The following is a 15,695-nucleotide window of genomic DNA, read 5'->3' as shown; positions in this document are numbered from 1 at the left end:
CCCAAGTCACACTCTTAATTTTTTGCAGCAGCAGCAGCTGTGAGGAGGGCCTCATCCTCTCTGGGCAGGGAGCTCTTCGCTTCCTAAATTTCAATCCTCTCCCGTGCTGTGCCATGGACATTCTACTCCCATGCTGTGTTGTACACTTACATGCGTGCTTGCATTACCATGCATGCAACCATCATCTTGAACAGAAAACATAACTAGAATACTAAAGGGGGGTTAGAAGTCTGATGCAGTAGCACAACCGTCAGATATTCTGCAACCTGCAGCACTATTTGTTGTCCCCAATCACTTAACCACCATGAGATGGAAGCCTCCACAGAAACGAGATTCTCTCCGATCAAAGGAAATAGCAACTCAGGTGGTTAAAAACAAAAACGTAGCAAATTGTACCGAGTTACTGAAGTGTGCAAAAGACAACTCTGGAGTGTGGATTTTTATTTTATTTTTTGCTTCTAGAGTTTTCTCATTTCTCTCTCTTGTGTGTATGTTTGGTTTTTTGAAGGCAACAACATCTACAGTGGGCTACACATCAACGTGGATTTCCACGCTTTCCCAGATCCGTGGGACTGTACCAGCTGCACTGCCCCAAGGACTTCCCCTGTCACCCTTTCCTGGCACGCTGACATCCTATGGAGTGCCCCATGTATGCCAGTACAACACCGTGGCAGGGACAGCTTACCCAGCACAGTGGGTGGGCATTTCTGGCACAGCCCAGCAGCCTGTTGTTGTCCCTGCTCCACAGCTGGGACCGTTTCAGCCAGCGATGAGCATGTCTGCCTTTCCCGCATCACCTGTGCAAAACCCAGCTCCCATCCCCCCAGGCCCTAAATGAAGGCGGGTGGCTAACGGATGATAAATATGGGGACTGTGCCTACAACTCATGAATCCATTCTTCTGCCTTGCATTCTGTGGCCTGGATTTGGGGGTGACTCCCCCAATGCAGCAACATGGGAGTGGTGGGAGACTTGCCTTTGCATTCTCCTCTTTGAATACTTGATTTAATTTTCTTGGGGAGCGAGGATTTTTTTAGGTACTTGAGAGCTTTGACCTGTACATCTCACTGTTCTTGAGATGGACAGCATGCCCACCTGCGGCCTTCCCTTCTGGCCCCTTCCTTCCCTCCATTGCAACTCTTTGGGGGGCTAATCATTACCCTCCTTGAATAGTACACATCCTGGTGTTCAAATTAGTTTATGGAAGGGGAGGGAACAGCAGCGGGGAAGAACAGTGTCTCAGATTTACCTTCATTTTAGGTTCTGCCTGGTTTCATTGGCAGCTCAGATTTTTAGGCCAGCTTGGGGTAAAAAAATGACTCCATGAGTGTGACTAGCTCTTGGGGAGCCCTGCTCCTCCTGGGCGAGAAGCCACCTAGGGCGGGGAGCGGGACAGAGATATGTAGCAAAGTCTGTGGCTGTCCCTGGGCAACTGAATGCAGCCGTTTCATCCGATGGCAGCTAGCTGATCACACGCACACCACATTCAAGGGACGCATTGGCTTTTATACTGGGGTTGTGTTTTTTTCATTAAAAGCTTATTTTGCATTTGGCAAAAAAGAAATCTTTATATGATGAAGACTGTGGGGCGGAGGGCTGGGGAGGGGGGCGGTGCCCAGGGAACTCTTCTCCTGTTCCATCTCTTCTGTTTGCACCTTGTTTGTGATCATACTTGATGCGTCCTTTTGGTGGACTGAAAATTGTGTGTGGAAACAGGGTCATGTGCAGAATTTTTTTTCCGTTTAGTGGACTGCCTTACAGTGAATTAGATGAATAAAGGTTCTTAGAGTAGATGAACAAGGTTGACTCTTGTGGCCTAAAATACTACACGGCTGCTGTGCTTGATCACTGCCAAAATTAAGCAGGCCCTATTTGCGGACAACTTTGGCAAGTTAGATAAGCATGTATGGCAAAAACAAAGTAGCACGGGCAAGGTTTCTTGCCATTTTGTCCCATCCAACCTTAAAAAAGGAAATTGTCAGTTGCAACCATGTAGTGATCCAGAAGTCTGCTGTATAATTTACATGAAACGCCACAATTTTTTGCTGTTGTGTATCCCATACACCCCCAGTCCTATATCTTGCCTGCCTGTGAGTTTTATGCATATGAGATCATCTTGACAAGAGATTCACTTGATTTGATGATATCACAGTGGCTTGATTGAGCTCTAAAGTATGGAAGTTGTCACAGCAATTACCTTTCTGCTGTCTCTTGCTTCTTTATATTGGCATTTCTGCCTCATCGGAACATTTTAAAATGTTGTGTCTCAGTGACTTCTTTCTCCTTCAGATCCCAGAAACTTTTGCTGATGCTTTCCTGTATTTGCCTCTCCCCTTTGTACACTTGGACTGAGAATTGCAAATCTCGAATGTATCTTGAATTCACAGAGTTAAATGTTTATCTCTAGGGTGTTGTAAGAGATTTGTAATTCTGTAGAAAATTGAAGCAAGCTTGCTTGGCTGAGGAATATTTGGAGGAGAATAAGGAAAAGGAGGCGCTTGCCGTGCAATTAAGACAGAGTCTTTGGACTCCCGCCAATTGCATCCCATTTGGAGGAATGGGATTAAACTGTTTTAGACAAAGTACTTTGGTTTAATTGTATGTGGATTGGGCTGTTGGGCTTCCTGTAATACTTTTCCTTTTTGGGATGGGTAATCATGGGAAACAAACCACTTGTTTTAACTAGGCCTCTTAAAATAGCATTCTCAACTTAATCTGTTCTTGGAGCACGTGGGCATTTTGAGGCTCTTTCCCATCCCACTCTATTCCCAGGCAAAAAGAAATGGTTTCCTTGCATCGTGCAGCCTCCTTATTCTGCCTGCAAAGATTTGCCGTGCCTTGTGATAGATAATCTTTAGCATCTTTTCAGATTTTTACTGGAAAGTTTAAAAAAATTGTTTACTCTTCTGAGGTTTGATGTTTAAACAGTGCATTGCTATTCGGCAGTGACGGTATTACGTACTCAAGAGAAAAGATCCAGTTTGAAGGACAGAAGAGAGAACAGTGTTATGTCACTTCCTTTGTAAAAAAAACACACACACACGCCCATCCTCTAGTCTTACTTCTTTTGTTCTTGTTTTCATCTCTTTAAAAATAGACACTTAGATTCAAATATATGTTTTCTAAGTGGAGATGGGGATTGACAAGAAAAATGGACATTTTATGTTGTATGTGAAATCGTTTGCCAAGCTAGATCATTTGAAATTCCTGAAAACACTAGATGTCGGAAAACGTTGAGAGAGATTTCATGTTTTATGAAGCAAACACATGTGCCACAGGTACCCAAAGGTTCAGCAGTGTTCTTGCAGAGGACAGGCAAAGTGTCAATGAAATGTGAGCGTCCTTAAACTCTCTCTAGTGTAGGCCTATCAGGACCCACAGGCCAGCCAAGATGCCCGGGCAGATGTATGCAAGCGCGAAGGATGTTTCATGTAAAGTGTGTGCGTCATGGTGTGGGAGGGGAGGCAATTTAAAGCACAGCAGGGGCAGACAAAAGAGGGGCGCTCAGTCCTTTCCACATAACCCTCGCCCCCACCAAACTGCTTCTCACATCATGTTTTTGTTCTTGTCGGTCTCCAAAACTGGAAGTCATCTCTGCTGTGATAAAACTGCTGAGGAGAAGCGGGGGGGGGGCGCGGGGGGGGAGAGTTGGGTGCCTGCTTTCTTTGTCTGCTCAGGTGGTGCTGCAAATCCCCTCCCCCAGCTTAATTGGGCCCCCTGGTTTCTGCAGGGAGTGTGTGCGTAGCTGGGAAGAGAGACCCTCTTTGCCCTCTTTTCTGTGTTCTGAACCTCGTGCGGTGAGAGGTCTGGCCCGTTCCTCCTGGAACAAGGCTAAAAGGTCTTGAAGAAGCATGGCTTTACCCATTGGCAAGAGGAGCCTCACTTTAATCCAGCATGAGAGTAACGCCGTGCTTGGAACTGTTGTGTCCCTTCCGTACTGTTGTACTCCCGTCAGGCAGGAATGGCATGTTTTGGAGGATGCACAACCACAAAAGCAGCAGCCCTGCATCTCTTCCTTGTAACACTGAGCAATGCAAACCGGGGTGTGTGGGGCGGGGGGCGTGGCATCACTGCCCTCTGGGTTTTGCCACTTCCTTGAGTGGGGAACAAAATGCCGTTGTCTCGCATGTTAGTATTACATGGCATTATAAGGAAAAGAGGAAGGGAAGGAGAGAGGGCTGATGGTCTCGGCAATATTCATACGTCCTCTAGAATATCTAGTTTATAGCCCGGCTTTGTGGCTGCAGGCCTGAGAATAGCTTTGTACGAGAGTTGAAGATAGCATGGTAATAGTCCTTCTTGAGCAGTGATTTATTCTGTCTTGATACGGTGTTTTCCCATTAAATGGTGTTTTGCTGGTTTCACACATTAGAAACATCTGTGAAACCTCAGACCTCATAACTGGGAACAGAGAAAATGAATGTGCCCACCATGAGCAACCGTGGTTTTATTATACTATCTTCCGCTTTCCTGGAGAAAGAACAACTGTGGTCTCCCATCAGTATCATGAAGCCCTTCTACGGCTGAAGCTGTGAGTGACAGACTGATAACAACCCAGAAAAGCTGTGTGTAATACTGGTTTTGAATCTTTGTAGTTAATGTGAAACATGCTCTCCAGGTTTCTTTCCCTCCTTCTTGCTTAAATATTACTTTTCTTTCAGCTATCAGTCCTGACAACAAGGGATTAACATGTGAAGTTGGTTTGGGAACGCGCTTGGCTCTTGGGACTTAAGTTTGTACAATGTGAATAGAATGTATCTTTTTATAATTGGATGCATTTTCCATTATATTCCTGTTGAATCATTTCTCTATATTATAATGAACATTTTATTTTCTTATCTACCTCATTTGTTAGTGCTGTTTTAAATCTAGGCTGTGACCTAAACAAATTGTCCCAAGTGTTTTATTTTCCTGTACAATTTTTATGGTTTGTTTTAAATCTGAGATTGGTATTTTGAGAAACACATCTCCCCCCCCCCCCCACTTCCTTGGCATGAGCCGTTGAAATTCTGTTTACTGTTTTAAAAAGGATGTTTAACTTTCACAAGGAAGACTATGTTTATAGCGACAGATGAGTGAAAAGAACAAATTCACACACTGTTTCTAGTGTTGGCTGCAACTAGTTATGGAAGCTTAACAAAGTGTGTGACCTGCTGCCTCAATACAGTCTTCTGTTTATCAAGTGCAGGGGGAACAAGTTTGAATAGCTTTCTTTGTTCAGGAAGGAATTTTTCCTTCAGATTTGTACTGAATGACTGCTGACAAACTGCTGAAGGTGGTTGCCATCCCAGCAGTGCCAGCCCCGTGCCCGTGGTTGAGGGATTGTGTTCTCCCGGCTTCCACTCTGTGCGCCCCCTTAGGTAACCCCCTCCCGCCTTTCCCTTCGGCCCACTGCAGCCACAGTCAGAACTTGCGTCAGCAGCAAACTTCACCACCGTTGACACACTAGCCAGTTTGCTACGTACCAGGATTTACAACCACCTTCAGATCTCTCAATAGCAAAGTTTTCTTCACGACAACAACTACTCTGTACAAACATACTTTTAACAAGTTTAAAGGGGTTTGGAAGCATTGCATCAGCACAGGCTCAGAGGTGTGTTCAGAGATGGGCCCTTTTGTGCCTGTAAAGCAATGCATTTCTAATTGCTTTTAATTCTGAAACCCAAGAGTTCAGTCATTCTATACACTACATAGAGTTGAAGGGTTGTAAAACAGTGAAGATACATGGCAGAGGTCCAGTTGAACGTCTCTCCTGGAGTGTATTTATTTTTACATAACTCAAAAATGACCTCTGCAGCAACTTAGAGGGTTGAAAAAGTGAAACTGATTCTTCCTGGAATCAGTTTACAAATCTTTGTCATGATTTTCCTGTCTTTCTTCTTTAAAGGCTTTTCTTCTTAGTAAATCTTTCTTATACTTAGATTCTACCCCACATCCAAACAGATAATTGTGAGCAATGTCATAACAAAGTTGGTTCACAGAATTAAAACCAGCTCTTAACAACGTCTTCAGTTATTCATAAAGGCCAGGCACAATTTGTACAATTCATTTCTGCTACCAGCTGGCACAGAGTCTTGGAATAAAACTGCACTGAGCCAGACCTCTGGTACGTGTTGCATTTTTTTCCTGGTCATTTTACATAAATGCCCTATTGAAGTTAATAGAGTTGAGCCAACTTAAATCAATTTAATCTAATAATGATTATAGCATTAATATGTTTGTTAAAATGAGATTTTAGTATCTATTTTGTTCCTCTCTTCAGGTTAGGGCTTCAATTTAGCAAATCCTTGTAAAATGAAAAAGCATAAAATAGCTGCTGAGTGACGGCTTCCCACTTTTTTCCGATGTGGAGGCAACTTCAGTGACGGCAAAGCTGCCTGTATCCTGTGAGGTGTGGTGCTTTGCTGCAGGACAAGTAAACTGGGGAGCTAATGGATGCTGGAGTCTGTGCGCTTGCGACGAGATAAACCTTGGCCTCATTCTTCGTCCTGAAGATGTGCATATTTTTTTCCTTACAGTGAGATTATCCGTGCATAGGAAAATCCAGACACAAAAGCCACATAAATACCTCTTATTAGGACCAACCAAAATAACAACACAGCATTGGTGCGTTTGTGTTCTACCAAACTCTTCATCAGACCAGATGTTAAAAAACAGAGGGAGGGGAGGGGGGGGGTCTTTCAGGCCATAACTGGACTGCCTTTTCCTGCATCCTGGAGCTAATGCCGTGCTGCAGGTTCCAATGGGTGCAGTGAGTATCTGGCTGCACTCCTGGGCTTCTGGGGAAAAGGGGAGCCAAAAAAAACCCCCCTTGCACGCAACTGAAAATGGATGAATGGACGACTTCTGTCTTTGCTCCTTCTTCCCACAAGCCCAAGAGTGCCGCTGGATACTAACCACGGGCGCAGCCCACCTGAGTCTGCAACACAGCAGGCTCCCTCCAGGATGCAGGGAAAGGCAGTTGGATCAGGGCCTGGAAGATCTTTTCTCCTCGTGCTTTTTAATATCCAGCGTGATGAAGAATTCTGGAGAACCCGAAAGCTTGCACGTTGCAACGTCTTATTTTAGTTGGTCTTAATATAAAGTATCACGCAACTTTTGTGTGTGGGTTTCATTATGAATCAGTGTGGCTACCTAGATTTTGTGTGTGCAAAAAAAGGTCCCGTGCAAAGCGCTCGCATGGATGGTCACCAACCCGCAGACCTTCTGTGGAAGCCCCTGCAGGTGTATTGCTTGCTATGCTCCGCCTGACCCCTGGTTTGAGGAGGCTGCTCTGCCAAGCTGTATTTTCTCATTTTCATCTGACTGGAGGGATGGTAGATGCAGAGGAGGAGATGCTTTAACTGTCCCTGCAAATTGCAAGCAACATATAAACAGATGGAAATTTGTGGTTTCACTGCAGACACGGGCAGATATTTTTGTCAATGGCTAGTAGAATGACAACTCAAGAGACCCCTGAGGCTTTGGTCCTCCCTTCAAGGGCCAGAGGTGTAAGTTGCACGACTTGCATTTGAAGGGTTTTGTGTGGCTCGACTCTAGGTTAATCTAGTTAAAGAAACACCCCTCCGTAGAAATCCTGGGAGCCTCTTGGGAAGCGCAGGCGTCTTTCAGATTCATAATACTTCAAAGTAAAGTAAGCAAAAGGTCTCTCGGTTAAAACTTGTGCTTTTCAAGAGGGGTTTTTGCTAGAGATTACTGAGCAGCATGCAGGCCTATTACAACAGCATGGTAAATTCAGGTATATGCTCTGAATAAATGTCTTCTTGGGATTACATATAACTTGGCAACTTCTCTGCTTCGGGAGTAGCCTTTCTGTAATGTGAACTTTACTTCAGCATTTTAGAATTTATTTTAACACCCCTCCCCTTTTGGACATTAAGGCTGCATAAGGATGCTGACAACTGGTCCATTATAACAGGGCTGAGGCATCCCAATCCTGTGCGAGCAGTTTTGGAAAATATCATAGCCCTGAACTTCACGATAGAAATGAATGTCTTTTATCAGCAGTTGTTTCCATTTTTTTAATTATTATTTTTGCAAGCTGTGACTTGACTTCATTTGTAAACAACCATTGACAAATATTTTTTTAAAACCTGTTACAAAGGAAAATAAAGGCTGTGTTGAAAAAATTTAAATTTTGATTGAATTTTACTACAGTTGCTGCTAAAAACAAAGCACGTGATGTAGTCGGATAATTGGTGTTTTTGTGAATCCTTCAGTCAAGGTAAAGATAAAAGTAGTCCCCTCTGCAAGCACCGAGTCATTACTGACCCATAGGGGGACGTCACATCACAATGTTTTCTTGTCAGACTTTTTGTTACAGGGTGGTTTGCCATTGCCTTCCCCAGTCATCTACACTTTACCCCCAGGAAACTGGGTAGTCTTTTGACCAACCTTGGAAGGATGGAAGGCTGAGTCAACCTTGAGCTGGCTACCTGAACCCGGCTTCCGCCAGGATTGATTATGAATCCTTAGAAAGCACAAAACCCTTCCCGGAGAGCTCGGAGTTGCATATCCGTTGCCTGGTCAAAGAGGTTCCAGCTGTGCATTTGGGGAAGAGCAGCCTTGGAGCTGAAACCTCTTGCGGTCATTAGCTGGAGGGGGGCGGGGATTTGGGAGGCCTGGCCAAGATGGTTGGATTTTTAGGGAGGTGGATTTTAGAGCTCTCTCTACTGTTCAAAATTTATTCACTAATCTGGACAAATTCTAAGCATTGTTTTTTTAATGGCAGTAGCTTCTAAACTATTTTGATCCTTTATCTTTAAAAACAAACATTCCCTTGCTGTTTTCTGTGACTTTTTTGACGCCTAACAAGAGTGGAACTTTCCAATGAACTGCAGTGCTGGCAGCAAATAGAACAGTGTGGATTTATATATTCAAAACAGAACCCAGCACAAGTTGCCCTTCATCAGGAGAATCTCCCTGTACCTGGAGGGTGCACACACGGGAGTCAGTGCATCAAGCAAATCCCAACAACCATTTATACATTGTACTAAAAAAGTTACGTCTACAAAATTTTATAATGCAAATTGCTTTGACACTTCCTCCAGTAGAAGTGTGTGCGAGGGAAGGAGGTGCATATCTCTGGGCATTGCCCCTATTACTGAAGAAGGGGACTGAGCCTGTTTCAGAGGTCTCCCCCCACTTAGAAGGGACTCCTGCTTTGCAGACCTGCTCTGCCTGCCTCCCAACAGGGTGGTGGTTATCTTGAGGTCCTGATTGGCCTATGACAATTACCTTCTAGAGAAAGATCCAGATGTAAGCAACATGACAGACACCACAGACCCTCTTCTGCTTCGTCTGGAGAAAGTACCAGTAGTTGTGCTTTAGCCTCAGCATCAAGCCTCTCACCCTGATCGAGGGTGGAAAATAATGGAACAGCCTGCCCACAAGACAACGGCTCAGACCGCCCTAGGCATAGGAGCCACTAGAAGTAGCTTCTGTGGCCTCCAGTAGCGTTGGGACTCCCAAGGGAAGAAACGGCTGCATTGGTCATGAGCTGCAGAGCTGATCCTCAGGATGTTAGCAAAAGTGATTTGTTCGTTGAATCTTTCAGGAGAGGAGACGAGAGAGGGGAAAACAAAACTCCCAAGGTTTAATCCCAAGGGGGTTAAAAGGAATTTTCACTCGGGGTGCAGTCAAAGCCCTGACGATTCTGTTTCCTGAAGCCTGTTGCAGCTGAGGAGGCCAATTCAGCTTGGTCAAAGACAAATTAGTCGGTGAACTTAATGCTCATCCAACTGAGGTGGTGGAATGACTAGAGACGCTGTTCCTAGAGGCTCCCTTTCATCCGCAGCTCTCATTGCTTTGGATGGGGAAGGTGAGCCCTGAGGTGACCGTAACAAGTATGTGGATATCGTCAAATTGCAGGAGGACTCTGCGTCCACAGCACCCACACTCAGGACCTCAGTTTTTGCAAAAGCTTCTTACCTGCAGTTGGAAGAAATGGCCACATATAGCACCGGCCTTCCTAAGCCAGTTGGGACAGTCTGAAGAAAATCTCACAGGAGGCCTTATGGGAGATCCCGCCTTGAATGCCATCCAATTGGATTCCAAAGATGTGAAAAAATCCAGTGGCAGTTAACATTCCATGTGAGCTTCTAGGATCCAGAGCCCCCACATGGGGATGGCCTCTCGTGTAGGAGCCAGGCAGGACATTTGGCTAAGAGGCTGGGGTGCAGACTCAGGTTCCCGAGCAAGCCTGGCGGGTGCTTCTTTTGCAGGCTCCAGGCTCTCTGATGAGCCTCCGGAAGGGGAGCGGGTAGAAATCAAAGAGAAAAACAAGTTCTTTTAACTTTCAAGAAAGGAAGGAAGAAAATCAAACCATGCCACTCTATTTGTGTCTCTGGCAAGTGTGGAGACCAAGACCTTTTAGTAACTTCAAGTCCAGAGGTGGTTAACCACCCCAAACCCCCTCCAGAGGAGAGCTCATCTCCACTACTCACACAGGTAGTCCGTCCCCTGTACCACGCTGTGCAGCTGAGAGGATCCCAGCAGCTTTCATCACCTGGGCCATGATGAAGCTTGAGTCCACTCCGGAGTTCAACGGGAGCCCCAGGAACCGGTTCCAACCTCAAGGGACAGAGTGAAATGCTGCTTTACCACCAAGGCCAATTCAACTTTTTCCAAAGGTAAAGGCCAGAGGCAGTCTGGGGGGGTTATTCAGGGTTTTTTCTTGGTGTTCAGGAATGATTAATATGTCCAGGTGACCCTAGATCTAAAGTGGCTGAACAGGTTTCTGGTAAAGATGCAGTTTGGAATTGGAACTCTAAAGTCAGCGTTGTGTCCGCCCTGCAACACAAGGACCTCCTGGCATCAGAAGAGTTGTCAGAGATTTCCCTACCTCCACGTGCTCAGGAGCCTAGCCAGCCAGATGTTCTTGGGGCTGGCACACAGTAACTAGTGTTTTTTCAAAATTATTTATTCATCTGTATAGTCCACCTTTCTTATTGAGACTCAAGGCAGATTATACAGTGGAAGTCATGATCACCAGCTGCGACATACAGTAAGCCGTGCAATAGGATTTTGATTGCAGAATTTTGAAAACAAGGAGAAATCTAGTACAAGCTAAAACAATGCTGAAATAAAGCTTAAGCGGTTAAACATGACAAGATAAATGGCGCAGAAATTTCCCAGTAGGAGCATACTTACAGCAACAGACAGTAAACAGATAGTCTACACTCCCTATCCGTTTACCAGAGCATCTTTCTGAACCTTTTTTTCCACAGTGCAGTCCTTTTACCTGTGTAAACAAGCCGTTGTGAATAATTCAGTTTTGCAGTTTCAGCAACGGATAGCCATCTTGGTCTGTAGTTGGAAGCTTTGACTCTCAAAAGCTCATACCCTGGAAATCTAGTTGGCTTTTAACATGCTACTGGACCTGGACCTTCAGTTTTGCACCGTTCACGGAAAGCCCGGGGAGTGAGAGCCTGTCAGGAAAGGAACCTAAGCATGAGGAAATGCCTTGTCAGGAGTTAGCTTTGAGAGCTGTCTTATGAGCGAAGTCAGCTTTACATGCTTGAGAGGGGTCTCAGCAGGCAAGCTGCCAGCACCTGCGTGATTGTGGCAGAGCTTGTGTGTCAGCATGCCTTGTCTCCTCTCACAAGTTTCTCGGGGTAGTAATTGTTAAGTGGTGCATTGTCTTGATTGGCTGGATTTGCCTTAAAATGTGGCTGTTTCTAGTTATGGGGCGCAGCTCTTCCTCCTGCTGCTGGACCATTACTTTGATTTGAACCCTGTTGCCGGGAAGGTTCCGTCCACTGCATTATAGTTTCCTTCTTCCACTTTTGCAAGACCAGCTTACCCTGCTGTGGACTCTGTTGGTGAGGCCCGGCTGTGGGATTATTAGTCAGCTAGTTCAAGGGTTTCAGTTATGTTAGCCCTATTCAGTCTTAGTAAGGATTTCTTATTTTATGTATATGCTTGCAAAGCTTGACTGAGTAACGCCAGCTTTTTTGTAACTCTCCTGCATTTCTTAGAATAAAAATACCTTTTACTTTGCCTGCCGCACTGTATACTGCATCACACTAGGCAAACTCACACTCAGAGACAAAGGGGTAACTCCCTGACAGAGCCCCTAACCTCTTCTGGCAGGTCATTCCATAAGATAGGGGCCACAACAGAGGATGCGCTGCTGATTTTGCCTGTAAGCAGGGTGGTATCTGCAGAAGGTCCTGTTCAAAGCTGCCATGGTGGATCATAGAGAGAGAGAGAGGCAGATAGGAGGGACCAAGGCCATGAAAAGTTTTGCAAGTGACAGCCAAACCCTTGAATTCAACCTGACAACTGATGGGCTGCCGATGGAGGAACTACAGTATGGGGGTAATATGCATGCTCTGCCTAGCTCCTGATAATAACTGAGCTACAGCGTTCTGTATCAGCTAGAGTCTCCGAGTTGACTTTGAGGGGAAACCTATGTAGCGCGCATTACAGCATGGATTGGCTGTGTCAGGCTATCTTTTGGGCTAGGCTGCATCTTTGCAGTGTAACTTGTTTCTCCAGCAGCCATGCTGGGTCCGCTATAACCACTAGTCTTTCCTTTTTGGCCTCACTGCTGTCCAAGATCCAGGTGACCTTGAGTCCAAGGAATCCTGTATCCCAGTCCAGATGACTCAGTTGAATCCCATCTGGAGAAAACTTTCAGCTAGCCCCAAGTTATGAATTTTTCATGTGGATAAAGTGACCCTTTGTTAATACCTGAAATTAATTCCTTATTTCACACTACACAGGAAACCGTGCTTCCTCCTTTTTGTCCAGGAGTGGAGCTGGCATGAAATGGGCTTTTGGATACAGGAAATCAGACACATCGTCTGCTTCAGGGGTTAGATTTCTAAGCCTAAACTAGCCAGCCAGCTAAGACAAGCAATAGAAATGGCATCTAAACTCTGGGTATATCTCCCCCTCCCAGGAATAGACACTCGCTCTACCCTAGGGGCAGCCCTGCCTTTCGTGTTTGGGACAACACCCCCAGCCCCCAGGTGAAATGTGTAGGGTGTCCACTTGAGCACTGGTGATGCTCATCCACAGAAGCAGCCTTTGGCAGGAGGGTTCGGCCTCAACAGGACACAGGACTCCGTCCTGAATGCCATCTTAATAGAGTTAAGAATACTGGATCCCCTCTGGTCTATGCTGGAGACAACAGGCACTTCTTACCCAGAATTCCTGCTCTGGGGAGAAGCAGAAGGGCACTCGCCCCCCACTGTCCATATATATGGTCCAGTTCTTCAGGATGTGTGGAAGGTAGGCAGGGCTACCCGGGTTCAGTTCTTCCTCCTTTCCTTTTACCACTGCTTGGTTTTGCACCTCTTTGGTTCAGCAGTCTAACAGTACACAGCTGTTGTAGGGCTGTTTTTGCTCTTCCCAGTTCAGTCTGAAGGAGGAGCCCCTGACAGGGGGCCAGTGGTCTTTCACCAGCTGTCCCAGCTTCCTCCAACGAGAAGGGCAGTCCTGATGGAGATGAAGCAAGAAGAGGAATTCATGGTAAGAAACACCCACCACTGTGAAATAATGTTGCAGTCGGTGCGAGTCCTACCATGTGGGGAAGGGGCTTCTAATTTCTGTTGGCTTCATGGCGCTTAAAACCATTATAGAGGGAAGGAAGTATGGAAATAACGTTAAAAACGTAAATCAGAAAATGCAAATAGTATCCAAGCTAGATCTTGAACATTTAATGGGCTCATTCATTTGTTCAACATGTGCTGAGGACAGAGTTTTAATTTACAGTCAATTTGCAGCCAATCTCAAATCTACCCTTTCTGGGCAAAACGGTTGAGAGAGCAGTAGCTGGCCAACTCCAAGCCTTCTTGGATATCCAACTCTGGTGTTTTGGACCCTTCTCAGTCTGGTTTTAGACCAGGCTATCCAGTTTAAATGAGTTTGTTAAGAGTGCAATCCTAAGTAGAGTTACTCCAGTCTAAGCCCATTAAAGTCAATGGGCTTAGCCTGGTGTAACTCTGCTTAGGATTGCACTGTAAATGTCCTTCGTACCCACAGTGCGCTTGAGCTGCAATATAATCATTGCGTAAGCCCTAGAAGCCTTTTTATCAATGGTAGTTTTGGCAAGTTCGCAATTTGGGATGATTTATCTGGTCAAAGGCCCCCTTAAGATCCATAAAGGCAAGTTGATGAACTCCGCCTAAATGTAGACAAAGGTCATTCTTCATTGTTGCGCCTCCCAGATCTATCTACAACCGTACAGTAGACCACACCATCCTGTTGGGCCATTTGGAGGGAGAAGTAGGTATCGGGGGATGTGCCTTGGAATGGTTTAAATTGTTCCTTATGGGACGGACTCCAAGGGCTGCTATTGGAGACCAGCTGCCCTCAGTGTGGGAATCATCTCCCTCCACAAGGCACAGTCTTGTCCCCCATGTTATTCAACCTCTATGTAAAACTTTTAGGAGAACGCATCTGTAGTTACGGAATTGTATACCATCAATATGCAGATAATACCTTTGATCTCAAAAAAAGGAAGGAGAAAACAAAACAGATGACTAAAATTACAGCCAAAATTCAACATTTGGAACAACAACATAAGAAATCTCTCAAGAAGACAATATTAACTGAAATTAAGTAATTAAGAAATCCATTGAACTTATTTTAAATTGAAGAAATGCAGAAGAAATTAAGTTTCATAAAGCAGAAACATTTTGAACACGCAAACAAACCATGGCCTTTTTCTGGCTTATTGTTTAAGGAAACAATCTGAAAAAAGGAAGAATAGCAGCAGTTAAGAAGTCTGATGGAATTACATACATAGAAAAAGAAATACATCGTTCCACCTTGTGGAATGCGCTGCCTGAGGGGGTCAGGAAAGCCCCCCCCCCTCTCCTGGCTTTCTGCAAACTATGCAAAACTGAATTATTCAGGAGGACTGTCTACTCAGATTATAGGGCTGTGTTGTAAGAAGTAGCTCAGAGAGATGCCTTGGTAGGGACATGGACTGTATGCTGCACTGTTGTGTACTGACTGCTGATGTAGATACACACTTGCTAGGGAATTTCTGTGTTGCTTTAAATGCCTTGTAAATTAGCTATGCTTTGTTTCAGAAAGATTTCATTTCTGGGCTTTATGCTTGTTTTAAAATGTTCTGCTACCATACCATACTGTCTTTTACTGAATGTTTTGTTTGTTGTTCATTATTGTACTTTGCTCAGTGAGTTCTTGATTAGATTGTATTTTCACTTGCACAGTATAATATGCTTTGGATCTGTGAGAAAGTTGGGTAATAAATAAATTACATATATATATTTTAAAGTGGTTACAACTTGTAAGATGTACTGGGTCAGATTTATATCAATGGCCTATCACTTTACTTGTGTGTGTTACGGGCCAAGTCATTTCCAACTTATGGTGACCCTATGAATGAAAGACGTCCCAAACATCCCATCATTTGCAGCCTTGCTGAGATCTTGCCAACTGGAGGACGTGGCTCCTTTCACGGAGTCCATCTGTCTCACGTTGGGTCTTTCTTTTTTCGTACCACCACTTTACAAAGTTAATAAAATATGTGCTTGTCAAATTGCAAGTTAATATGCATGAAATTAATGATCTGATCAGTCGACTGTTTTTCAACTTAAGACCTATAATTTCTTGTTGAAAACAACGCATCCAAAAGTCTCGATGGGTAGCCATGTTGGTCCACATCAGCAAAGTAAAGCAGGCGGCCAGTGGCACCCGATAGACTAACAAATCTTA

The 15,695-nt window shown here is 44.8% G+C and overlaps 1 protein-coding gene across 1 annotated transcript in view; it reads left to right on the top strand.

Moving 5' to 3' along the window:
• The window catches only part of WNK3 (WNK lysine deficient protein kinase 3), a 114,851-nt gene extending 111,223 nt beyond the window's left edge, over positions 1-3,628 (top strand). Inside the window, exon 25 of the mRNA XM_055003282.1 lies at positions 509-3,628. Within this exon, the coding sequence (XP_054859257.1) occupies positions 509-838 (330 nt within the window). The 3' untranslated portion in view covers positions 839-3,628. The remainder of the gene's footprint in view (positions 1-508) is intronic.
• Positions 3,629-15,695: the final 12,067 nt, after the last annotated feature.

This window comes from Eublepharis macularius, chromosome 19 (assembly GCF_028583425.1).
Source record: "Eublepharis macularius isolate TG4126 chromosome 19, MPM_Emac_v1.0, whole genome shotgun sequence".
Classification (NCBI taxonomy): domain Eukaryota; kingdom Metazoa; phylum Chordata; class Lepidosauria; order Squamata; family Eublepharidae; genus Eublepharis; species Eublepharis macularius.
Note: the sequence above shows the minus strand (reverse complement) of the source record. Positions and strands in the feature narration are given on the sequence as shown.